This window comes from Rhinolophus hipposideros, assembly GCF_964194185.1.
Source record: "Rhinolophus hipposideros genome assembly, chromosome: 15".
Classification (NCBI taxonomy): domain Eukaryota; kingdom Metazoa; phylum Chordata; class Mammalia; order Chiroptera; family Rhinolophidae; genus Rhinolophus; species Rhinolophus hipposideros.
This window is the reverse complement of record NC_138061.1, coordinates 40,502,074-40,514,897: the sequence shown is the minus strand read 5'-3', so window position 1 is coordinate 40,514,897 and position 12,824 is coordinate 40,502,074. Positions and strand designations below refer to the sequence as shown.

General features: G+C 38.5%; 1 protein-coding gene across 1 annotated transcript in view; it reads left to right on the top strand.

The window, feature by feature from the left end:
• Positions 1-12,824, top strand: part of ANK3 (ankyrin 3) — a 303,291-nt gene that overhangs the window by 188,137 nt on the left and 102,330 nt on the right. Inside the window, exons 22-23 of the mRNA XM_081075424.1 lie at positions 2,223-2,295; positions 2,449-2,511. Of these exons, the coding sequence (XP_080931550.1) occupies positions 2,223-2,295; positions 2,449-2,511 (136 nt within the window). The remainder of the gene's footprint in view (positions 1-2,222; positions 2,296-2,448; positions 2,512-12,824) is intronic.

The following is a 12,824-nucleotide window of genomic DNA, read 5'->3' as shown; positions in this document are numbered from 1 at the left end:
AATGAGACTTCCACCAAAGGAAGCACTCACATTGACTAGAAAGGACTCCACCCAAGTCCCCAAGCCTTGGCCCAGCATTGTGGTATTGGAGCCTTCTATTTAGAGCTGCAACTGCTCTGGCAGTTACATGTAATGTAGTTTACATGAGAATTGACGCCAGTCAGGGTGGGGTCTGTGATCTCAAGCTCACAAAACACAATGTACCCTCCACCACAGGAAGATCTTTGCACAGCCAATTACTAGGGCCCCTTGTCTCCATAGGACTTCACTTTTTAAAAAGCACTTTCAAAAAAAAAAGGAAAGATTGCATCTTCCATAAGACCCATGTATGATGGGTAAGACCCATGACATAAGACCCATAAGACCCATGACAGTTCTAAGAAAGATGCTTTAGTTAATGACTTTATAATCATGAAGCATAAGAAACTGAGTTGCTAGAAGCTGATATTCAACAGATATGAAATAAGCTGTTTAAAGCGCATTATTTAAAATACACAGTTCCCTGAACAGCAATGAGCAGAGTACATCTATCACTCGGATACATGTTTCTAATACCATTGTCTAATCCAGGGCTCCTTGGAGAAATGGCTGTCTCTAGCTAGAACTGGGTTAGGAAATGTAGATTAGCCTGGAACATCTCGTAGTGCCAAAAAATAAGGAAGTGCCCCTTCCTAGGTGAGTAAGTAAATACCCAAGCACACACACAAAATGATAGGGATATGTCAAAGAGACACAGAAATCAACTGAAAGAGTTCCTCATACCCACAGCTGGAACAATTTGAGCAACAATAAATAAATAAAATCGTAGTATGGGATATAGTGTAAAGTATGAAATAAATATCCACGAGTCCATATTGATAAATAAATGACTGGCTAAATAGGGCTGAAGAGACAATTGAGGGACATTCCACACAATATCTGACCAGTTTACCTCAAAAACTGTCAAGGCCATTAAACAAGAAAAGTCGGAGAAACTCTCACAGCCAAGAGGAGACATGACAACTAAAGATAAAATGGTATCCTAGGTGGGATCCTGGAACATAAAAAGGACATTAGGTAGAAACTTTAAAAATGTGGGGGAAAAATACAGATTTTAACAATAATATATTACGATGGGTTCATTAATTGTGACAAATGTACCATACTAATGTAAGACATTAATAATAGGGAAAACTTGGTGAACTCTCTATACTATCTTTACAACATTTCTGTAAATTTAAAATCATTCTGAAATAAAAAATGTATTGAAGAAAATGTTCAGTTGCAGTATTACAGGCTAGAAGAGGTACCAAATAACGCTTTATTTCAACGTCATGAGTGAGGACAGGGTGTAATCACATTTGCCAAGTATTCTAAGAACTATAATAAGAAACAGTGGGTTTTACCCCTTCTTAGTTTGAACAGCCTAACTTTTTTTCAGTTGCTTTATTTAAATGTGCATCTTCCTTTGTCCCATAGTTTTTCATATGCTCAGTATTAAAAGAGGACTCTTTTTGAAACTAAAAACATGAAGTCATTAAGATTTTCTAAGGAACACTGCAGTTGGTGTCTTTGGGTGGATACAATTTATCTGGGTAAAAAGTTATCAAAAAGCCAGTAAAACATGCAGTAAGGCCTTTGCTCTGTACTATACACTTCTTTAAATTTTTGTGAAGGTTAAAATAATCTTGCAAATGCATTACCTCTAAAGTATTTTCTTCATATACGTAGTTGTTAAATTATGTAATTTATGCAATCTTAATATTTTGATTTCTTCTGGGAATGAAAATGTACACATAGGCAGGGGCGACAAAATAAGTGGCTGCCTTGACAAGTAGTAAAGACATATTTCTTGTCATTCAGTTGGTGTCTCTTTAGCCAAGAAATGAATAGACCAGGGTGGCATGTTCACCAGGCCATGAAAAAGTATAACAACAATCTAGGAGATGCGACATCTCTCTTCTCCTTTTCTTTGAAAAGCATTTTTAGAGACTTACGTATTTTAAGTTGGTGTGCTTGGCCACTAAAAGCCCTTCCCTTTGTATTTGTTCTCGGCTGTGTATATGGTGAGGACCTTCATGCTACTAATGGACAATTTCGATGTCAAGTTAGATGTGGGGCTTGAAGATGTGCAACACATAAGTAAACTAATGATGTATCACTTTATTTAGGAAGAAACAGTCTCAAGGAAACCCACAGTCTCCTTGCACTAAAGTTAACTGCTTTTTTTTTTTTGTTACTAGACTGTCATAGAGAAGCACAAAATGAACGTTCCAGAAACAATGAATGAAGTTCTTGATATGTCTGATGATGAAGGTATGAAAACCTCCTTTTGTTTACAATAATGAAGAGTGACTATGTATTTCCTGAAGACAGTTCATTGCAAAAATGTTTTAGAAACATTGTGTTATTGTAGTATCAAGAGTATGCATTTTTCACACACTTACATTCTTCACTTAAATCATGCAGTTCGTAAAGCCAACGCCCCTGAAATGCTTAGTGATGGCGAATATATCTCAGATGTTGAAGAAGGTATTTGCAAATTTTTATTGTAATGAAACTTAATCTACCATCTTTAGCTTCCATTTCTTACCTTTGAAATGTAACACTTCCTTGAGTTACTAACTTTTCATTTTATCTTTAGATTATTAATTTGTGTCATTTAAACAACACGTATATGGTGTTACTTGTTGTCTTCTTTTCGTCTTTTTGCGTCACTTCTCCTTGAACCCATTTTTCCAGCTTCAAAATACAAGTGTCACTAATTATCCAGATTACTTTTCTTCTACTTGTTTCTATTAAGCAGGAAATTGATGATTTTTATTGTTTACATGTGGAAAACTGAAAAGGGAAAACTAATTAATACTTATAACTAAAATACTGTTTTAAATAAGTAAGAGAAATTATCCTTACAGGTAAAGGATGAATTGCCCATTCTACTATTTACTCTAAGTTTTGTAGTAAAAGGCACCTTTTCATCTTGAACTAATAATGAAAACGCAAACTGAACAAAACTGCTTTTAAAATACAAAATTTCAATATTGATTTCATGAAAGTAATCAAAATATAAATGATTGTAGCTATATTTCATGTGCTTAAAAGAAACTATTTGTTTTCTGCCTTCCTTAAAAATCAATACATTTGACCAGTTCATAATATATAGCTATGTTAGTGAATGACATCTCTAAAAGGTTCATTGGAAAACTAGCATTTTTACAGTGGATAAATATAATGATGGCTAATTGTGGAGTATTGCTGAAATAATGGAATGTTTACTTGCAGAATTTATACTGTATTTATGTTCCTTTCTTGCATCATTGGACTCTCCATAACTATCTTATTGCTTCCTCCAGTTGCCATTTATCATGTAGTAGTTTTCTCCTAGATCAGTCGTAGTGTTGCTAGTCTTTCTCTGCCTCTAGGTAATCTTTCTATTTTAATTATTGATTCCTTCTTTGATTTGCACAAATTTCACTGAAACCCAAATATGGGCAAACCTACCTGATGCAAAGTCACTTTGACTTTTTGGTGTCCAGCGACTACCTACTATAAGTACGAGGCTGGCGACTGCCTACCCAGAAGAGCTGATGGCCAGGTGGTCATTAGAGACCTGGGAGGACTTCTCACATTGTTTGTAAATGTTTTGATCAGTGTTAAAGGCTTTCATTCATTTTTCTTTCTTTCCCTCTGAAATATCAGCTGTATGTTTACCTCTGTTCTGTCCCCAAATGGATAATATTTGTATCATCTTTAGGACTTTAATATGTCTTACTGTCATACTATATTTCAGTCTTATGCCACATTTTCAGAGTAATTTCTGATATGCAGAAGATAAAAGGAAAATGGTGTTCTCACATAGATGTGTATGCACACATGCAACCCATGACATGAAAAGTATGTTTTTCAAATGAAATTATTATGAAATATAATATGACAACCACAAACCTAAAAATTTGCTTGTTTCTAACAAAATATCCCAGAATAGCTGCATTGATGAGAAGCCAAGTTTGAATGGACTACTCATATATAATAGCCCTATGTATGTGGATACCTAACCAAATAATTTCAGAAAAGGAGAAAATTTGAATCTCTGAATTTCAAGATTGTTGATCTAACTGTTTAACTAGAAATGATAGTCATTTCCTTTAGATTTATCTCAGCTTGGGAATTTGAAATTACTCAGCAAATTGTAATTCTCATTTTATCCATCTTTAAAAACATTGGCCCTTTTTTAATGGGTGTGCATATGGGCTGCTAGAGTCAAATGATGTTTGATTTCATAATGTTGTAGAATTTCACGTTGAAAGGGGTACCTTAAAAGTCCTTCAGTCTGAACAACAACCATCTAGTGCTAGAATAGCCTCTATAGAACCCTCTGCTTAGGAGCTCCTTTTCCCAGATGCCTCAAATGATGGGAATTGCCAAACTGCCTATTCCATTGTGAACAACTCTGACTTTAAAAATGCTTCATTTTATTGAGTGTCTTGTAGCTTCTACTCATCAATTCAAGGCTTTGAAGTATTTGGCACTATTTAGAACAAAATCTGCCTCTTCTGTGTGACAATCCTTTCGATTTTTAAAAACACTTTTCATATTTCTTCTGAGTCTTTTGTTCTGTAGACGTATTATCACCACTTCTTCTCCCTGTTCCCTCACCACCACACTCACTCTCCTTTGTAGGTGTCAGTGTGCCTATGTCTACCTGAAGTTGAGATGGCCAGAACTGAACACCATATCTTAGGTGTAGTCTGATCATAGCAGAATATAGTAGGGTTATCGCTTTGTCCATGGAAGGTATTAAAAATCTGTTATTGAAGATTAAGATATTTTTGAGATTACAATATACTTTTAATTTGAGTCTGTCAGCTAATTTCCCTCAATTTTGCTCGTATGAACTCTGGTAAACCACATTTGCCCTATCATGTATTTACATCGTTCTTTGCTGCATAAACTAGCATTTCTGTATTACTGCAAATCCCAAAACAAATCATTTGGAAATTATAATTCTAAAAGGCCCCTACAACTTTAATGATCGTTTTTACTTATGACTCATTTGCCTGATAGTTTTGCCAGAGTTTGGTCACTTTAGTTGGATTTGAGGCTGCCTATTTCACTAAGCCTTATGGATTGTGGGAAATGTTTATTTCCATGAAACCACAAGCATGCTGTGAAAATCTCTCTCTACAAGAACTCGTACGACATCATTACACTGGTATTAAAGGGTGCTGAGGATATCAGCAGCTTTTTAAAGCAAGTGAAAATGACAAGCAACATATGCTGTCAGTGTTTCTCAAGAAAGAAAATTATGAGTTTCTAATGTGGGAAAACATAATTTTAATTCTAAACAATAAAAAATGAGTTAATATTAAGAAACACATGCCAATAGCAGCCTCTCTTTTCCTTTTTCTTTTTTGCTTTCTGCTTCTCTATCTCTTTCTTTGGTCCACTTTAAGAAATTAGTATAAGAGAAAGAATGTTTGGATTACTTTCTTTCTGAAAGGAAAAAAAAGGAAAACAAGTCTAGACAACGTTATCAATCAATGACCTAGGGGCGCAATGGAGCCAAGTTATAGAGTAGAACAAAGGATGATGTCTCAGCAAAACAGAACCATAGAAGGAAAGAAACTTATCTAAGGTGGGTTTTTAAGCCCACACATTACACAGGTAAGGGATAATCAGAGCTCCTCAGAGGGCTAGACTGATTCACAAATATCTTAAGCTCTCTGTCTTCTTTCCCAGAAAATATGTTACATATATTAAAATTAGTGCAAATACGTTAATATCTTGATTCGAGTGCCAGCCAGATTCTTATGTTTTACAATTTAGTTTGTAATTTAAATGAAAGAGGGAGAAGGGGAGACTCGAGAGGGTGGGAGGAAGGAAGGAAAAAGAAAGAAAAAAAGAGAAGGAGAGAGAGAGAGAGAGAGAGAGAGAGAGAGAGAGAGAGAGAGAGAGAGAGAGAAGGAGGAAGGAAGAAAATTGAGATTAAGGTTCCAATTGTCTTCTACTTTAGGTTCTCCTCCCAAGCGATCTCACAGTTAGCTTTAGTTCAACAGCAGTTTTAAATTATAAATTCCTATAAAACATATTTTGTGAGTTTTTAAAAAAAATACGTAAAATGTTGTTTTAGCTTGCAGAATTCTGGTGGGTTGGGACGTCCTAGAGGATTTAAAGAACTATAGATGGGACATAATGAGAACTGAGGAAAGCCATGGAAAGTAAAAATCAAAAAGTGTCTCTGTGAAATACGACTACTGAACAGGTTTATGGGACAACTGGGTGAGCAAACCGCTCCTGGAAACAATTATTTAAATCTCAGCTACTTACAAATTCGATAGAGCTCCAAAATCTCTTCGGGATCAAATACAGATACTAAAAATTAAAAGAAAAATAAGCTATGTACACATGTGGTAGAAGTAATGATCAGGTAGGTATGGGTTTAAGATATGCTAAAGCAGTATACATTGTGCCAGATACTAGACTGAGCTGACAGGTGAGGAGAGTCGTGCTCAGCTCAACTTTGGGCAAAATTCAGTGCCCAGTGGAAGCCACAGGAAATCGAAATCCACAAATTTCAAACAACTGAGAGGAGTGGGTCAGTAGTATGTAGCCCATGCTCTCTATTACACTGATGAGGAAGTAGAGCATAAATAAATGCTGAATGGCTTGCCCAGCGAGGTTAGCCGCAGAGCTAGACAGATCTGAATGTCTGTGGTTTTAGATAATCTCTCATTGCTACTCTAACACGATCTGTTTTCTTATATACAAAACCCAAGAGTGTATTTTCTTAAGCTTCTAAAAAAAAAAAAATGTGTGTTTAGGAAAAGGAACAGATCATGCTCTTGGAAATTATCACAGGGTAATGAGAATTATTTTTTAAAGACCTGAGACTACAATAGCAATAGTATACCTTCCTCGGGCCTTCTTGGCAGAAGAAATATATAGACCAAGATGCAAGTTCAAGTAAAATAAATATATACATAATTTAGAATAGATTTTGAGAACTAAGTAACTTTAGTAAATATAGACAAGTATTCTCCATGAGAACAAGTAGGATTTGACGTGGCACAATCTGACACTCAAAGACGTATGAGAAATTATTTTGGGAAATGTAAAGCTGGGTATCAGGAAAGTTACCAGGAACGTATCCTTTAGAACCTCTCCTCACCAAATGCCTAGGACTCTCCTACTTTCCTAATCTCCTTTTCATCCCAATAAATAAATCAGACTATTATGTTTTTAGCTTAATTGCTCTGGAAAGAGGCCTTGGAGATTAGCTTGCCCTTAGGTGGTCTAAGGGAGAGATGGTTGTTACTCAGAAATTGCTTTTCACCTGAAATTTTATCATTGTACAGATACCTCTTAAACCATCTAGACTTTTGCCTGATATTTCTCTGCTTACAACTGACCTTTTAAACAGACCTTACATAACTGTATGCTACTCTCAGCAATAAAGTCAAAATGAAATCCCGGAAGCAGAGACCAAATCTTATTCTCTGTTGTATCCCCAGGACTCAGCACAGTGTCTGGCAGACAGCAGATCCTCAGTACAGGCTTGGTTAGTTGCATTGAAGTGGAGGGGGAGACTCAAGGGATTTTTGAAAACAGGCAGGGTGGAGAAAATCTGCCTGCCATGCTCCTTTTTCCTTCCATTAAACACCTCTTCACTGAGACAGTGAGTCCTAAGCTATGTATTGAATTGACAAACAGCTTTTGAATGACTCCCCCAAGGTGTATCTGCATCTCAAAGAATAATGAATTGAAAGGAATTTTCAGCTAAAGAAAAAGATCTGTGGACTCGGACCCAGGCCTTTATTCTGACACTGAGTCCATCTTATCTTTGGTAGCCTGTCTTTGGAATTGGAATTATTCAGTGATTTTCATCCACACTGTCCACTTCCCCAGCTATGTACTAGTCATTTCCATTGAGATTCTCACAGATATCTTAACTCATCAGGCCTTAAACATACCCTCCGAAACAACGTCTCTTTCCACCCTTCTCCATCGCAGTAAGTGGGTCCATTACCTAAGCCAAAATCTGTGGCAATGTGTAATATCTGTGTTTGTACCCCTTATATCCAGTCCATAAGCATGTCGTATCAGTTCTACTTCTTGAAAACATCTCAAGTCCCTCTTCTCTGCATCCCACGGCCACCACCCTGGTCCCACCCACTGGCATTGCTCCCATGGAATACTGCAAGAGCCTTCTTTCCGGGGCTCCGCTTCTCCTCTCACCCCATAGACTCAGCTTTCTGCACCGCATCCTACTGCAGCCTTTCCAGGTATGCATTACATCTTGTTATCCGTTCCCAGCCTAAAACCCTCCCCAGCTTATCGTAATGTTTTTAAGATTTATTCATGTTGTTGCATATAACTGTAGTACGTTCATTTTTATTTCTATATAATATTCCATTGTGGGCCTGTACCATAAGTCAATGATCCGTTCTACTGGTTATGGACATGAGGCTTGGGGCTGTTGCAAACACAGCTGCTGCAAACCTTCTTATATACTCGTATGTTTCTTGGTCCACACATACGTGCATTTCCGTAGGGTATAAGCCTAGCAGTGTAGTTTCTGGGTTGTAGGTTATGCAAAGACAAAATTCATCAAAGCTAGGTAACACTAAAGCTAGGATTATCAAATTAGATAGTGAGGTTATTTTAAAAAAAAACACGAAAAGAATATTGTAAAGTGATTGATGGTCGAGGAGACTGATTGGAAGGGGGATGTGGGAGGTTTCTGAGTTGCTGATACTCTGTTCCTTAACCTGGTGGTGTTTATTTTATAACAAGCTGTTATAATGTACATTTACATTTTATATTGTCCTCTGCATGGTCGCGGTATTTCATAATAAAAGTAGCCATACCCCACCCCAACAAATAATACAAATACTCCCCCCAAAATACCAAAAACATACAGCTAAAATAAAAACCTCCCACAGCTTCACACTGCCCGTAGAATAAACTTCAGTCCCTTTCCATGGTCGGTAAATACCCCCTCCCCCACCATGTCTTTTCCTTTGTCCTCTCAGTCACACTTTTTTATTTCTTTCTAATGCTCATCTCTGTTTGTTAGGCCCAAATTTCAGGGGGCAGCACATTTCTTTCTGCAAAGGGTCGATGGCAAGCATTTTAGGAGGTTAAGGCCATAGGGTCTCTTTCCCAAGGACTCAACTCTGCCTTTGTAGCACAAAAGTGCACAAGACAATACCTATACAAATGGGCATGATTGTATAACAATAAAACTTGATTGACAAAACTAGGAGGGCAGTCTGGATTTGAACCACAGACTGTAGTCTGACAATTTGTGATGAACTTTGTTTACTTTCTTTCAAATTAGACTATTAGCTCCTTGGGGGCAGAGCTGTCTTTGGCACTGTCAGAGCACTTAGGACAGATGCACAAAGCCCCCGATTCATGGACGAGTGTATCCACTGGTTAAATTCCACACCTTTACGTGTGTCTCTGTCCCTTCACGGGATCCCATAGAAATGAACACTCTCAACATCATAAACAAGATGCTTACCGTTCATTAAGCCCATTTTATGGGCGAGGCTTTAAGCTGCCTACATTTTGTGCCTTATGTCACTTACCACTCACAGTGGCTCTCTGAGTTCGAACCATTAGTATTCCCGCTTTTAGATGTGGAAAATCAGTTCCAGCAAGTTTAAGAAACTTGGTCAAGATCATACAAATCCATGCAAGTACAGGGGCTTCTACTCAAATTCCTGTCCTTAACCTCTGCTCTCACATCGATGGCGCCTGGTAATTTAGACAAAAGTCAACAACAGTTGGATTGCTATAAGTTTTAAATGAGATAATGTATCAAGGGTTTAGCCAAGAGATCTCAGTACCTGTTAGTTGCAAGATACTTTATCCTGCTGAATTTTCTCAAGGTATTTGAGAGTATTATTAGTACTGTTACGACTCCTGTTTTATGCTCAGTCCTAATTGAAAGTCCTATTTTAAAATGCTATTAGAATTCTGAGGCTCAGAGAGTTAAGATATTTTATCAGTTTCCCATAATCAAGGAAACTGGAATGTGAATTTAGTGTTTTTGCTTCGACAATGAGATGCTGTGCAGATAAAGCAAGGAAATTCAAAAGAAGGGGAGACCCCTGAGGGCCTCAAAAAGGAAACATTTTAAGGCATAGATAGAATTTGGACTAGCAGACGTTTGGGGGTAGGGAGGGAAGTCAAAGAGTGGGGATTGGGAAGAAGTGTTCCAGATTTAGAAAACTTTTTAATCCAACTGTCAGAGCCATGGAAGCAGAGGACCCAAAGAAAGAGCCAGCACATGGGGAGATGAAACCAGGCAGTGGCCAGGTGAGAGCCTAGGGCAGGGCATGGGAAGGAAGAAAAGCAGTTCTAGAAAGCCCTGGGCACTCTGACATTTAAGAGGAAGAGGAATGCCAAAAGGGAAAGAGAAAACCAGAGAGTCGGTTCTAGTGGAAGCCATGGGAGGAGAAACTTCCCTGGAAAGGTCTGCACACACACTGTGGGAATCCTTGGTGACCTTGGCAGCTGCCACACCCATGACTTCATGAATGTAGACACAGGAGTAGTTCTGATGTAAGTGAGGCAAGTCAGACAGTGAGTGTACTTTCTTTTTCCAAGAAGCTGTGACAGAATTGAGTAGCTGGAGTGGGTAGCTTGGAATGAGTGCGTAGAGGGCTTGTCTGTCTTAATGGCAGGGAATTAAGCATGCTCATTGACTAAGGACAACAGGCTGTTTTTTCATTTGCCCAAAACAAGGTGTAAGTTTGATTAGGCTACTCTCCCCCACAGCCTTGTGCCAAATTATTTTAGTCCCTGCCCATTTACCTGGAATGTCTGACCTGCTTCCTGTGGAAGTGGGGCCTAAGCTGACCACCCCCTCCCACTAGGATGCTTACTACAGAAAAAACGAAGTAGAACTTCAGCATTGAGAATCAATGGGCAGGGGGAAGGCAGGGTGGTGGGCAGAGAGCTGAGGACAGGAAGGGTTGGAGAACCAGGGGAAGATGGTACAAATAAAAAGGGGTGGTCTGACACCTGGGCCAGAACCGTGATGGGGATGAGAGCTGAGAACAGGCCCTGAGTGTCTTTACTTTGTATGTACATGTCCTTTAGGTAGAGGTCAGAAATATAAAATGAACCAATAAACGGGTATTTATTGCCCTGCACAGTGAAAGACAGTTTGGATATAAGAGAACGAGGAGGCCAAACCCTTGCCCACAAAGTGTACCCCATCCTGGTACTCTTTTATACCTGGGGACAGTGAACACATTCCTGTTTTGCTCGTACAGTCCTTAGGCACCTAAGTAATAAAGAGACAACATTAATGAGGTATGCATTTGGAGTCAAAGGTAGACGAATAGCTAAGAAAGAATGAACAGAAGAAAGAACCAAACTGGCAGGACACTGACACCTTGAATTTAGCTACCTAATTTTTCTTCAAGTAAGAACCAACATTTTAGTGCATACTTTCACAGGGCTGGTTTGTGGTTAGTAATTGATTCATCATGTTGTCTTCTTTACAAGTGGCATAGATTTTAGATAATGAAAAGAGTGTAAGTACCTTGTACCACTTCCTAGCTGCATCTGTCGTTATTCTTTAATATTCATTTGACCAAGCCAGTGTGCTGTCTAATCTTACTTAGCTGACTGACGATGATTTCTGGATTAGGGTTAAGGAATATTGATAACAACATGAAAAAATTAGTGTCTGTCCCAACATTGTCTTTTTCTACCTCGTTACAGGGAAGACACTGAATTATTTTGCCTTTTCTGGGATGGGTTTGTTTATTAACCCAACCAAGATCACAGGGGACGTTTTTCATTGCTACATCTGGAAAAGTTCCAACCCTGAGTCATGCACGCTTACTTTAGAAACTATATCTAGCCTGGATTAAGGAGCAGTAAAGTGCTATACAGTTAAAAAAAAAAAAAAAACACAAGAAGCACAAAGAACAGAATAATGTTGAAGAGTAGAGAAGCAAATTGACTTACATACTCTTAAAAAAAAAAAAATCAGCCTGAGCAAAAAAAGTCGTTTGTTCTGTGGGGTAACAGCAGTTTGTTCTTGTTATTGTTTAAGAGATGTGCAAACTTTGCCATTCAAGCCTGATTCCTTGTGGGCCACCTATGAAGCCATGATCTTATGAGTGCTTAAACCTAGGGAAAGGAAACAAAGAACACAGTAGATGGCCCTCCCCTAAGTGGTACATGAATCCCTTAAAATGACACACACTTCATCAGCCTTCTTAAGACCACCTATCTCAGTCATTGCTCTTCGAAACATTTTCTCAACATCCCTCATTCTTCTCACATGTTTGACAAGAGAAGCAAGAAAAGATTATATTCCAGCACTTCATGTATGTTTTGAAAGAACAACCACTATTGCCAGGAGATGCTGGAAAACAAATGGTTAAAGTGAAGGCCTCCAGCATCTGCTCATTCCTGACACAGTGGAGAGTGAAGGGAGCAGGAGAGAGAGCTCACTCCATTCTTTACCTTGGGCTTGAGGCCATCAGCCTCTCTCTGAGCCTCCAACCATCTGAGAAGGTCCTAACACGAGTCACAAGCACCTTCGTGGGCCGAACCCAGGAGTGCCTGTGCAGCACACGTGACCCGCTTAAGTAGCTGGCACAGCTCCATCATCCATTCATCACCTCCTTCCTCGTATCCGCCTCTCAGGACATTCATAGTAAAAGCTCTTGAGCCCAACTGCAAAATGCAAGGTGAAATAAGTGTAGATGTGGAATCTAAGTAACTTTCCCATTAACTATTGTGTGACTCCAGGATACAATTAAACTCGTAGAACTAAAGTTTGATTGGATCAGGGTCCTACGACTATTTTATTC